Genomic DNA, 13,601 nt, shown 5'->3' with positions numbered 1-13,601 from the left:
AAGGCTGGGATATGCAGGGAGGGAGGGGAGAAGAGAGGATAGAGAAAACCAGATGAGCGTGCCTTTGGCCCAGGTTTTGGTTTCTGCTGGCTGCAGTGGGGAGGGGGGCTGGCCACAAGGCAGGGCCAGCTGGGAGAGGAGCCAAAGACTGAGCTGGACAGGAGCCCCTCTGTCGGTGTCACTGGGAGCCTTGGCCGAGCCCTTCCTCCTCCCTCCTCCTCGGGGCACTTCTGCAGTCCGGCCCGGACCTCGGCCTGGGTGTGAGCATTGTGTGTCAGAGTGTGTGTGTGTGTGTGTGTGTGTGTGTACTCCTAGAGGCCGTGTCCAGCGGTGGCCTGCCCCGGCTCGCTCCAGCCATGGTCCCTCTGACGTTGGGCCCCTGGGTGGCCCCGGGACGGTCCCCGGCCCCTTCTCCATCTCCATCATCTCCATCTCCACTGCTGCTGGTCCTGCTGCTGCTCTGCCTGGGACCCAGTGAGTGCAGGACCGGGACGGGACGGGATCAGACCAAGCCGGGACCTAAACCCAGCTGGACCTGAACCCACCCGACCCCACGGTCCGGGCGGGGGTCGGGGGCTCTGGGGGCTGAGGGAGGGGACGCTACACCCCACTAGACGGTCGGGAGGTTGTGGTCTGGGGACTGGGTGGGGGGCGTTAGACTCTCCTGGGCGGGACGGGATGGGCAGGGTCCGGGGGCTTGGGGAAGGGGCTTTGCACCCCGCTGGACGGTCCGGGTGGGCTCCGGGGGCTGGGTGGGGGGCGTTACTCCCCCTTGGACAGTCCTGGAGAGGTCCGGGGGCTGCGTGGGGGGGGGCGTTATTCCCCGCTGGACAGGATGGGCAGGGTCCGGGGACTGGGTGGTGGACCGTACACCCTTTTGGACGGTCCTGGAGGGGTCCGGGGGCTGGATGGGGGGCGTTACACCCCGCTGGACAGGACGGGATGGGCAGGGTCCGGGGACTAGTTGGTGGACGGTACACCCTTTTGGACGGTCCGAGCGGGGTCCGGGGGCTGGATGGGGGGCGATAACCTCTTGGATGGTCCTGGCGGGGTCTTGCAGGCCCTCTCTTCACAGCAGCCGTTTACAATAGTGTACTCTTCCAAGCGCTTAGCACAGTGCTCTGCACACAGTAAGCACCCAATAAATAAGATTGAATGAATGAACAACCCTCCTGGAAAGCGATAGGCTTGGGATGGAGACCTGGGATAATAACGTTGGTATTTGTTAAGCGCTTACTCTGTGCCGAGCACTGTTCTAAGCGTTGGGGTAGATACAGGGTAATCAGGTTGTCCCACGTGAGGCTCAAAGTCTCATCCCCATTTTACAGATGAGGCACAGAGAAGTTAAGTGACTTGCCCACAGTCACACAGCTGACAAGTGGCAGAGCTGGGATGAGTCCATGCTGGGCACCTGGGGTGGCACCACTGCCTTCTCCCCATGGCCATGTAGTTGGTATCCCCATTCCTGCCCCCCGAACCCATTTCCTCTACTAAACCATAATCTTAGATGCCCACCGAATTGGATCGAAATCTGCCTAAACCAAAGGATGGAACCAGGGGGGCGTAATGACCCTTTCCCTTCCCCCAACGGCCTCCCACCTGCTCCAAATTCTGATCGTTTGATGGCTGAATGCTTTCGAGTGTCACCTTCAATACTGACACTAATCTTCTTGTCTCATTTGGCTTTAGGTGGTTCAGAAGGAAATACACTCAAGCTGCTGCTTCAAAAGCGTGAAGGTAAACTAAGAGACTTTGCAGGGTTTATGGTCTTGGCTGGCTGGAACCAAAAGGGCAGGAGATCAAAGCTAGGTCAGGAGTGGTTTCCCTGGAATTTTTGAAAATCCCAAGTGTTTTGCTTCAAAAGTTTGGTCTGTGAGAAAGCTTTCCTTTCAGAGAGTTGGAGATGATGTTAATTTAGAAGTCTTGCTAATTTAGAAGTCTTGCCATAAACAGTTAATCAATTGACCGATTCATGATATTGGAGATGTGCATAGTGGTCAATGAGTTTACAATCCAATGGGAGATGAACATTTGTCTAAATCATTCAGTGAAAAGTATTTATTAAATGCCTATTGTGTGCAGAGCACTTTTGTACAGATCTATAATTCATTTATTTATATTAAAGTCAGTCTTACACTCTGGACTGTAAGCTCACTGTGGGCAGGGAACATGTCTACCTGCTTAATAAAGTGCTCTGTAAACACTGCATGGCCTAGCGGATAGAACATAGGTCTGGGAGTTAGAAGGACCTGTGTTCAAACACCAGCTCAACCACTTGTCTGTTGTGTGACCTCGGGCAAGTCTCTTAACTTCTGTATACCTCAGTTACTTTATCTGTAAAGTGGGGACTTATAATAATAATAGTGATAATGTTGGTATTTGTTAAAGCGCTTACTATGTGCAGAGCACTGTTCTAAGCGCTGGGGTAGATACAGGGTAATCAGCTTGTCCCACGTGAGGCTCACAGTCTTAATCCCCATTTTACAGATGAGGTAACTGAGGCACAGAAAAGTTGTGACTTGCCCACAGTCACACAGCTGACAAGTAGCGGAGTTGGGATTCGAACCCATGACCTCTGACTTCCAAGCCCGGGCTCTTTCCACTGAGCCACGCTGCTTCTCTACTGGGATCCCCATGTGGCACATGGACTATGTCCAACCGGATTAGCTTATATTTATCCTAGAGCTTAGTACGGTGCCTGGCACAGACTGTAAGCTTGTTGTACTCGCCAACTGTAAGCTTGTTGTACTCGCCCAAGTGCTTAGCATAGTGCTTTGCACACAGTAAGTATTCAATACATATGATTGAATGAATGAATGAAAGGCACAGTGAGTAGGTTGGCTTGAGTGGGGGGAAGAGTACATCTGTAAAATGGGGATGAAGACTGTGAGCCCCATGTGGGACAACCTGATTCCCCTGTGTCTACCCCAGCGCTTAGAACAGTGCTCTGCACATAATAAGCGCTTAACAAATACCAACATTATTAAGAGTCCAAACTGGGGTGTAGTGGAAGGAGAGAGTGGATAAGTAGGAAGGAGAGAGCTGAATGGATGGCGTACCTCTGAAGGATTATAGGGCTTGAGGCTTCATCCCCAAATGTCCTTGGGAATGGCCTCCAGTAACCAGGGGGACTTCTGCTATACCCCTTAAATCCCCATTTCCAGGGACCCTCCATCCCAACTCGAGATCCTTAGTATAAGCGCTTAGCACAGTGCTCTGCAGACACTAAGTGCTCAGTAAGTACAATTGTTTGCTTGATATCTCCTCCAGGTGGCTTTCCTTGACTAACCTATTTCCCTGCCATATTTGCCCTCCATTTCACCTCTGCACTTGGGTCTGTAGCCCTGAAACATTTTGTGGCTTGCGTCTCCCCCCATCACCAGACCGCAAGCTCCTGGCAGGTAGAGGTCATGTCTACCAACTCTATTGTTTGATATCAAGTACTCAGTATAGTGCTCATCACACATTAAATGCTCAATAAATACTATGATTGATTGATCCTTGAGTCAATGGGAGAAGCAGCATGTCCTAGTGGAAAGAGGATGATCCTGGGAGTCAGTAGGACCGTGGTTCTAAACTCAGCTCTGCCATTTATCTGCATGTGACCTTGGGCAAGTCACCTAACTTCTCTGTGCCTCAGTTATCTCATCTGTAAAATGGGGATTAAGGCTGTAAGCCCCATGAGAGACAGGGACTGTGCCCGACCTGATGAATGCGGGTCTACTCCAGAGCTTAGTACACTGTCTGGTACCTAGTAAGCCCTTAAACAATACCATAAAAAACAACCAAAAATAAATGAAGAGAGAGACTGTTTTTTGTGGGGGTTGATTCCTTCCAGTAGGAAAAAATGATATCAAACAGTCTCCACACTTTAAGGTCCGGGGGCCATGATCGTTTCAGCTTCTGCTCCAGCGAAGACGGAGGTGTCGGTGGGAGAGAGCCAAGCGAAGGAATTCCTCAGCAGCCTGAAGCGCCAGAAACGCCAGTTGTGGGACCGGACTCAGCCAGATGTGCAACAGTGGTATCAGCAATTCCTCTACCTGGGCTTTGATGAGGCGGTGGGTGCTGGTTCTTCAATTTTATAGATGGGGGCTCACCATAAAATGAAGGTTTTTTGGCAGGGGCAGTTGTCGGGGAGCTTCCTCCAACCCTGCCACTGCCTTGACCCTGCTCAGCACTGGCAGATTGGTGTGGCAGGAGAGCACAGGGCACAGGCTTGAGGGGCACAAGGAGGGCTTTCTCCTACTTATCCACTCTCTTCTTCCACTGCATCCCAGTTTGGACTCTTCCCTCCTCTCAAGCCAGCCTACTCACTGTGCCTTTCATTTATTCAACAATATTTATTGAGTGCTTACTGTGTGCAAAGCACTGTCCTAAGCACTTGGGAGAGTACAACAATAAACAGACACATTCCCTGCCCACAACAAGCTTACAGTCTGGGCCAGGCCCTGTACTAAATGCTAGAGTACTAGCCAACCAGGCTGGGGCACCAGGTGGCCAAGGGAAAGGGAGGGAAGGACGTGAAGTACCTCTAGACTGTAAACTCATTGTGGGTAGGGAGTGTCTATTTCTTTTTATACTGTACTCTCCTGAGCACTTATTACAGTGTTCTGGTGTTCTGCACACTCTAAATCCTCAATAAATACAATTGAATAAATGAATGAATGAACCTGAGACCCAAGACAGGTTTAAGGGTCTTGCCTTTAATAGGAATATCAGCTGGGGGTGTGAGTCACTCAGCAACGAAGCTTAGTCTAGAGATTAATCTTCTTCCATCAAATTGGCCAGCTTGGAAGAGAAGGACTAGAAGCCACACAGTTTGGGGGTGGAAGCAGGTGGAAGGGAGACCCATAAAGGGTATAGTTCACTGGGGATAAGTTTCAACTCCCCTGCCCCTATTTTGTCTCCATCTGCATGAAGCCTTGGATTTCTTGGGCACAAAATGTTCCCATTTCATTCCAAGAATGTCCACAGACAATAAAGTGAGAGATGGGGGAGAGGGTGGAGGTGGGTGGGTGAAATCACTGAAGAGGTGTTTTTTTAAAAGACAGATCTCTCTTTATAAGTGTTTCCAGCATGAATAGTCATTTAGCAGCAACTCTAGTGAAAAAGCAGGACTTCCAGTGGTAGGCACCCTCCCAAGAGCCATAAAAAAGCTTCCTGAAGTTAAAAAAAAAAAATTGAAGTTTGAAATCTCCCTGGCTTTGGCCTATTTCTTCAAGGGAAAGGTAGATGGGCAGTCACGGAAAAACTCGTGGCTTCTGCTGTCTTCAGGAGTATTTTGGTGGAAAACCAATTGGCATAGAGAAATCCTACAGTCACTGGAAAAGCAGTGCTGCCTAGTGGACAGAGCACGGGCCTGGGAGTCAGAAGGATCTGGGTTCTAATCCCCAATCTGTCACTTGTCTCCTTCGGAACCTCGGGCAAGTTAATTCACTTCTCTGTGCCTCAGTTCCACCGCCTGCAAAATGGGGATTAAAACTGTGAGCCCCAGGTGGGATAGGGAATGTGTCCAACCCGATTATCTTGTACCTACCCCAATATTTGGAACAGTGACCTGAATATAATAAGAATTTAACGTATACTATTAAAAACAAAACAAAAACACAAAGCTGTGTGTGCCACTCGCTAGAGAGAAAACCCTCTCCAGCAAGCCGAGGGCCCAAGGCAGGATCCCGGCCACTTTGAGCTTAGCCACGCGAGGCATTTGGTGGGCACTTGGTGAATCTCACTGTTGGGGCTGGTGGTAAGGACATTATGCCAAGGGAAGGAAGCAAGAGACATTATGTCCTCTATTTCTGTCTGCCTGTCAGTCAGTCAGTCAGCTGTGAAGCAGGGAGTGAGAGAAGGGGTTGGCAGAAGACCTCTGACTGGGGTGGGAGTCGGAGTTGAGGCCCTCAGGTCAGGCACTGAGATGGGGAAGGCAGCACAGGCGCCACTGCCATGGGAACAAGACCCCCACAGCTGGTCTGTTGTGGGGGCAAAGGCAATAATTCCTTACCGGCTGTTTGGATCGAACTCCTTGCCATGCTCACCCCAGGCCTCTGACAAGACCTGGAAGCTTTGATAAACAATTCCAGGGACAGAGGGCCCCTAAGGGCAGGGGGAGGGAAAAGCAGCGTGGCCTAATGGATAGAGTATGGGCCTGGGAGTCAGAAGGCTCTGGGTTCTAATCTCCGGTCTACCACTTAATAATAATAATAATAATGTTGGTATTTGTTAAGCGCTTACTATGTGCCGAGCACTGTTCTAAGCGCTGGGGTAGACACAGGGGAATCAGGTTGTCCCACGTGGGGCTCACAGTCTTAATCCCCATTTTACAGATGAGGGAACTGAGGCACAGAGAAGTTAAGTGACTTGCCCACAGTCACACAGCCGACAAGTGGCGGAGCTGGGATTCGAACTCATGAGCCCTGACTCCAAAGCCCGTGCTCTTTCCACTGAGCCACGCTGCTTCTCCACTTGACGGCTGTGTGTCCTTGGCCAAGTTACTTCACTTCTCTGTGCCCGAGTTACTTCATCTGTGAAATGGGACGTGAGAGTGGGAGCCCTATGTGCAATAGGGACTGTTTCCAACCTGATTAGTTTATATCTACTGCGGCATTTAGTACAGTGTCCGACACATAGTAAGCGCTTAACAAATACCACAGTTATAATCACATGCGAGTTGCGGGGGAGAGGAGGAAGAGCCAAGATCAGGTTGGGGGAATGGGGCAGGCCTCGGTTTAGGGGAGATGGCTGAGGTGGGAAGGGTTCTGCAAAAAAGCTGCTCCCCACTCCCTATTCCTACCTCAGCAGTGTGGCCTAGTGAATAGTCCTTCTGGGAGTCAGAAGGACCTGGGTTCTAATCCCAACTCTGCCACATAATAATGTTGGTATTTGTTAAGCGTTTACTATGTGCAGAGCACTGTTCCAAGTGCTGGGGTAGATATGGGGTAATCAGGTTGTCCCACATGAGGCTCACAGTCTTAATCCTCATTTTACAGATGAGGTAACTGAGGCACTGAGAAGTGAAGTGATTTGCCCACGGTCACACAGCTGACACATGGCAGAGCCGGTATTCGAACTCATGACCTCTGACTCCCAAGCCCGTACTCTCCACTGAGCCATGCTGCTTCTCTAATAATAATCGTGGTATTTGTTAAGTGCTTACTATGTGCTAAGCACTTTTCTAAGCACTGGGATAGATACAAGGTCATCAGGTTGGACACAATCCGTGTCCCACACGGGGCTCACATTCTTGATCCCCATTTTACAGATGAGGTAACTGAGGCACAGAGAAGTGAAGCGACTTGCCCAAGGGCACAGAGCAGACAGGTGTCAGAGCTGGGATTAGAACCCATGTCCTCTGGCTCCCAGATCCATGCTCTTTCCACTAGCCCACACTGCTTCACGCATGTCTGCTGTGTGACCTTGGGCAAGTCACTTCCCTTTACTGTGACTCGATTACCTCATCTGTAAAATGGAGATTGAGACTCTGAGCCCTATATGGGACATTGGTGGTGTCCAACCTAATTACCTTGTATCTACCTCAGTGCTTAGAACGGTGCTTGGAACATAGTAAGCGCTTAACAAATACCATAAAAAATTAACTTGCTTTTACCCAGGTGTCATTTCAAGTTGCTTCTCCCATTCCTTCATCCCCCACCCAGGAAAAGTCAGGGCAGTGCTGAGAATGCAAACAGGAAAGGGCAGGCTGATGCAGGAGAGCTGACCACTTGTCACAAAGCTGGCCTGCTGGACACTTTTCAGCTTCCTGTAATACCCTCATGTGGGCACAGAAACTCTCCTTCTTTATAGCCCAGTTTATTGTTATTATTATTTCTATCATCATTAATGGTGATGGAATTTGTTGAGCACTTAGTACATTCAAAGCACTGTACCCAGCGCTGGGGTAGAAAACATATAAGATGGGACACAATTTCCTGTCCCACATATGGGTCATGGTCTAAGAGGAATCAATCAATCATATTTATTGAGTGCTTACAGAGTGCAGAGCACTATACTAATCACTTGGGAGAGTACAATACAACAGAATTAGCAGACACATTCCCTGCCCATAATGAGCCTACAGTCTAAAGAGGAGAGGAAAAGAGATTTTATCCCCATTTTATCAGTGAGAAAGCTAGGGCACAGAGAGGTTGTGATTTGCCCTGGGTCACAGAGCCGACAGTGGCAGAGTGGGAATTAGAACCCAGGTCCTCTGGCTCCCAGACCTGGGTTTTTCCCCCTAAACAAGGCTACTTCTCTGAAGAGCTGGGGCGGCCCTACTCCACAGCCCCTTGTTCTTGAGAACCAGGACAGTTGATTAGAGTGGTACATATGTTCGAAGCCCTCTCTGCCAAGAAGCAGCATGGCTTAATGGAAAGAGCACGGGCTTGGGAGTCAGAGGTCGTGAGTTCTAATCCCAGCTCTTCCCCTTGTCAGCTGTGTGACTTTGGGCAAGTCACTCAACTTCTCTGTGCCCTCACCTCATCTGGAAAATGGTGATTAAGACTGTGAGCCCCACGTGGGACAACCTGATAACCTTGTACCTACCCCAGTGCTTAAAACAGTGCTTGGCACAGAGTAAGTGCTTAACAAATGCCATAGTCATCATCATTTGTGAAGGTGGTACAACCCAGGGTGTAAAGCCTCCTACAAGACTAACGAACAGGTGGTGAGACCAGACAACACAAGATGAGGATCCAGGCTCGTGCTCCTGGGGCCGCCACCTCCAGCTCTGCTCCGGTTACACAGTCATTTGGGCAAGGGGAGTAGTAATGAACAGTCGGAGGCCTTTGGGAGGGAAAAAGAAGGGGCAAAAACAGCTCTTGTTTCAACTTTAGTAGCCCAAAAATATGTTCTAACATTTTAGTACTTAATTTCAATTCCCTGAATTTCACTCCTCTGAGTTTATAGCCAGAGAGTTCATCACAAATTCCGCAGTCTACCACATACTGTAATTTCATCTATCCTTTTCATTAAAATACACTCACAAGAAGAAATTGAATTTGTGAAAAGGTGAATCCTTTTAATTCGCTGTTGAACTGTGGGTTTGTTTAGCTATTAAACCAGCTCCATATCCAAAAACCATCTCTTTGGTTTTAGAAATTTGAAGATGATGTCACCTACTGGACAAACCGCGGAAGAGACAGCCATGACTACTACGGTGGTTTCTACCAACGCCATTACGACGAAGACGCGGCTATAGGGCCTCAGAATCCACACACCTTCCGGCACGGGGCAAGCGTCAACTACGATGACTATTGAACCTCATTTCTATTAGCAGGGGAAACAGGCCAGCCATATCTCTTGATTGATGTTTTATACCTTGCATAATCACAGGTCTGGATTGCCTTAAACGAAGAAGGACCTTTTTATCATTTATAAAATGTTTTTTTCTTTTACAACCATGTATTTTATATAAATAAGTGGCAGAGGATTCTCATTATCTTTGGGTATGTCTCGGAACAGGTACATATTGAATATAATACATTTGAGATTAGAAATAAAGTCTTTGATTTAAGATTGTTCAATTTGATCGTTAGAAACCATTAACTTCAGAATAGATGGATGAAAGTTATTTAAGGAGCTTCGGTTGCCTCAGACCACGACTGAAAGATAGGGAGGAACAGGTTTTCTAGTCCTTATCCAGTAAGGCACCCTGGGAACCAGATAGAGGCTTGGTGTACACTAGGAATAACTAAAATCACTGTGACTGCGTAGCATAAGAAATGCCAACACCAACAGTACAGTGCTTTGTACTCAGCATTTAATAAATACCATTGATGATGAAGAAATGCCCATATAGAATGGCAAGCTGCATTTATTCTATACCCATGCACTTAGTTCCTGCGCTCTACCTAGGATGTGCCCAAATCCCAGAAGAAATGTGCCCAAGGCTCCTGGATTTAAACAATCCACATCATGATATGGGAGACCCTCTATTCACCTTTTTAAAGCAGTGGTAATTCTCTTTTTAAAAAATGGCATTTGTTAAGTGCTTTCTATGCATCAGGCACTGTACTAAGCACAGGGATAATTGGGTTGGACACAGTTCCTGTCCCACATAGGGCTTACTCTCTTAATCCTTATTTTACAGATGAGGTGACTGAGGCACAAAGAAGTTAAGTAACTTACCCAAGGTCACAGAGCAGACAAGACGCTGAGCCGGGATTAGAATCCAGGTCCTCTGACTCCAAGCCCACGCTATTTCCGTTAGGGCACACTGCTCTTCTCTACCATCACTCTCAAATCCAGACTTCCTGAGTCACAATCAAACATAGGCATTTTGATAACGAGGAAAGTATGTGGAAAATCTAAATTTCATATTCATTTGGTTTCTAAGGCCATTCTTCTTCTCTTCCCCTTTTTGACTCACGCATTCCGTGCCTGATGCTGTCTCCCATCTTGCAGTCTTCTCTCCACCTGATTTGAGCTTCTCCCATCTTGAGGTCTTCCCTTGACATGTTATGAGCTTCTCCCATCCTGATGTCTTCCTTTGGTGTGTTATGAGCTCCTCAATCTCCTTTCTGCTCCTTTGAAGCCTCTCCCTCTGTCCCCATTAAACTGAAAAACCATCCTGCTGCTCTTGGAAATTTGGGCAGAGAAGGCAGAGAACAGGATATGAGCTTGAAATTGGCTAGCGATACTTACACTTTCATCACCATGCTGATGACACAAACCAAAACAAAACCAAAAAGCAAAAAAACACCAAAAACACCAAAACCCAAAACCAAGACAAATTTCTCTCCCTCCCTTACACATGCTCTCTCTTCTGGTCCTGCAAGGAGGTATGGGTGTGTTTTATAAAGCAACTTTCTCCTTTCTATTGACTATTTACTGTTTCTATTCACTATTCACATCCCTCCTGCCTGAAGGAGGAATGTCCTTGCTTCTGGGAACTGATCTTAGGTGAGGTGGAGGGTCTGCCACACAAAGCCAGCTTGGGTGGGTTCCCCAGGTGACCTCTGCCTCCGGTCTTCTCTGCTGGGGTCAGCCCCAGAGGAAGGACCCGACTCCTCACGCCACCCCGAGGGCCCTGGCTAAACATGAGTGTGGGGAGTCTCCCCTGGCAGGAGCCTGTGCCCCCAGAGTGGTCCATGGGGAGTGGTTTACCGAGCAGGACCGTGGACCCTCCCCTCCTTTCCGAAACTCTTTCAGGCCTCGATACTAACCTGGTTCTCCTATCCCTCTGACCGCTCTAATTCCCTGGCTCCTCTTCTGCCTCTCACCCCTTAACTCTGGGTGTCCAGCAAGATACTCCACTCTTCTCACTCTGCCCACTTGTTCACATGCTTCAGCTACCATCTCCAGACTAACAATCTCCCTCTAGACTTGACTTCTAACCTAACCTGGAATCTCACATTTCCTCGTGCCTTCAGGACATCTCCACTTTGAGGGCTCATCAGCACCTCAAATTTAACATCTAAAATGGAAGTACTCATCTTCCCTTCTAAATCTACTCCTCCTCCTAAGACTCCTACCTTAGTGACACTACTATCCTCTCCATCCCAGAAGCCTGCAGTCTTGGTTTGAACTCAACTTCTTGTTTTCATCCAATTCTCCCATTCATTCTACTGCCCCAACCTGCCAATTCTTTCCATACATCATCAAGATCCACCCTTTTCTTTCCATCCAGTCAGCTGCCTCTCTGGTAGAAGATGGCATGCTTTGCTCCTCTAATGCCAAATGACTCACTGTCCCTTGATCTCATGTCTTGCCACCAACCCCTTGCCCACATCTTCCCTTGGGCCTGCAACGCCCTCCCTATTCATACCTGACCACTTCTCACCCCATCTTCAAAGCCCTACTAAAATCACAACTCCTCCAAAAGGCCTTCCCTGACTAGGCCCTCATTTCCCGTTTGTCTTCCTTTCTGCATCCCTTATGCCCCTTAAACACTTTGATTTTCAACCCACCCCTACAACATTTACATATTCATCTGTATCTTCCTTTAATGTCTCTCTACCCCTCTAGTCTGTAAGCTCCTTGTGAGCAGGGATCTTATCTATCTATTCTGTTTACTGTATCCCCCAAAATGCTTAGTACAGTGATCGGCACATATTCAGATTTCAATAGATACCACTCATTAGATTGATACTGCTCCATCAGTTTGGAACTCCCTCCCTTCCCAAATTCGATAGCCCTCGTGGAAGCCCGCTTCCTCCAACATGCCTTAAGTCGTCATTACCCATCATCCAGCTCTAGAACTCATGTGCTTATATCCATCCTCTGCACTTATATATGTCTATTCGGTTCAATACTTTTATAGCTACCTTCTCTTCAGAGTGCAAACTCCTTGAAGGCTGAGAATACGTTTGTGCTCTCCAAGCATTTAATAAATTCCTTTGATTCAAAGGCTACTACTACTCCCAAGACTCAAGGCTGTTATCACGAGGGGAAGCTTACTGAGGATCCCTAATGCCATTGGAAATGGTTGACTCTGAGTGCTGAGAGAGAAGACTCTCTCTCCTTCTCGCTAGCTGGTGTCCTCTTTCTGCTGGAAACAAATTTAGCTGAACGGACACATTCTGCTGCCAATTCTCAAGACCTTGAGCCAAAGGAAGACCTGGTATTCAGAAGGCGCTTTCTGGCCACGGACTGCAACTAGCTTGACCTCTTTAGGTACAACAGTGGGGAAAGGGAGCTGCACAAAGTTGCGTCCCGCAGGTTGAGTGAAGGATAGGGAGAGGGAGAAGATGGAACAGGTCACTAGGTGCCCAGGAACTAGTGAGCTTTTCAAATTTGACCATCTGACCTTGAGGACATCTTCAACTGCCCACTACACCAAAAACGCAGAATTGCCTTCTACAATGCCCAACCTACAACTGATCGATAGTCCGGAGGGTGGAGGCAGTAAGGAAAACAGGCTCTTTCTTCCAACCACTTTCCTGGCAGAAATCACACCAGGAATTGTTCAGCACTTTTTTTTTTTTACAGTGGAATACATGCTCCTGATGAAGAGGCTGATTGATTTTTTCTAGCTTGCAAACTGGACAGCCTCAGAGGTTGCCAACACCAGCCCGGTAAAGGGTTCTGATTCCACAAACGCACCAAGAAAACAGAACCCACAGGGACATCCAGCTGCATGGTTTTAGCTGCACCTCCATCACTGTTAGGGTGGGGTACATTGGCCAGCGGAGAGCCCCCCCAGTGTCATCTGCGGCTCTTGTCCTGCCTCACTGGCACAGGGCGGGAAGAAATGGAAACATTGACAAGTGTGAGCCCCCATCATTTTGAACACTGGGAAGGCTAAGGCTATGGGTGTTGGGACTGTTGGATTCTAGCAGCCCTGCCTGAGCAGTGACTCAACCAATCAATCATACTTACTGAGCACTTACTATGGGCAGAGCACTGTACTAAGTGCTTGGGACAGTACAATAGAATGAGCTTAATAATAATAATAACTGGGGTGGATACAAGCAAATCGGGTTGGACACACTCCCTGTCTCGCATGGGGCCCACAGTCTTTATTCCCAATTTACAGATGAGGTAACGGAGGCCCTGAGAAGTGAAGTGACTTGCCCAAGGTCACACAGCAGACAAGTGGCGGAGCCAAAATTAGAACCCATGACCTTCTGACTCCCAGGCCCACGCTTCATCCACTAAGCTGTGCT

At 48.4% G+C, this 13,601-nt stretch overlaps 1 protein-coding gene across 2 annotated transcripts; it reads left to right on the top strand.

Moving 5' to 3' along the window:
- Window positions 1-216: 216 nt before the first annotated feature.
- Window positions 217-9,518, top strand: ECRG4 (ECRG4 augurin precursor). 2 transcript variants are annotated; one of them, XM_029051297.2, is made up of 4 exons: window positions 217-474; window positions 1,690-1,737; window positions 3,877-4,058; window positions 9,091-9,518. In XM_029051297.2, the coding sequence occupies exons 1-4, from the start codon at window positions 357-359 to the stop codon at window positions 9,250-9,252; spliced, it is 510 nt and encodes a 169-aa protein (XP_028907130.1). In that variant the 5' UTR covers window positions 217-356; the 3' UTR covers window positions 9,253-9,518. The 2 variants fall into 2 exon arrangements, with proteins under 2 accessions (XP_028907130.1, XP_028907138.1); XM_029051305.2 differs by having other exon boundaries at window positions 221-474; window positions 3,901-4,058.
- The last annotated feature ends 4,083 nt before the right edge of the window (window positions 9,519-13,601 follow it).

This window comes from Ornithorhynchus anatinus, chromosome 2 (assembly GCF_004115215.2).
Source record: "Ornithorhynchus anatinus isolate Pmale09 chromosome 2, mOrnAna1.pri.v4, whole genome shotgun sequence".
NCBI classification, from domain to species: Eukaryota; Metazoa; Chordata; class Mammalia; order Monotremata; family Ornithorhynchidae; genus Ornithorhynchus; species Ornithorhynchus anatinus.
This window is presented reverse-complemented; position numbering and strand designations above follow the sequence as displayed.

What these genes read in the sequence shown, in the direction of transcription:
- ECRG4 (XM_029051297.2), top strand. Translation starts at nt 357, where the DNA reads ATGGTCCCTCTGACGTTGGGCCCCTGGGTGGCCCCGGGACGGTCCCCG. An exon ending in GCTGCTCTGCCTGGGACCCA is followed by an intron (nt 475 to 1,689) that starts GTGAGTGCAGGA and finishes ATTTGGCTTTAG; the next exon opens with GTGGTTCAGAAGGAAATACA. An exon ending in GCTGCTTCAAAAGCGTGAAG is followed by an intron (nt 1,738 to 3,876) that starts GTAAACTAAGAG and finishes CCACACTTTAAG; the next exon opens with GTCCGGGGGCCATGATCGTT.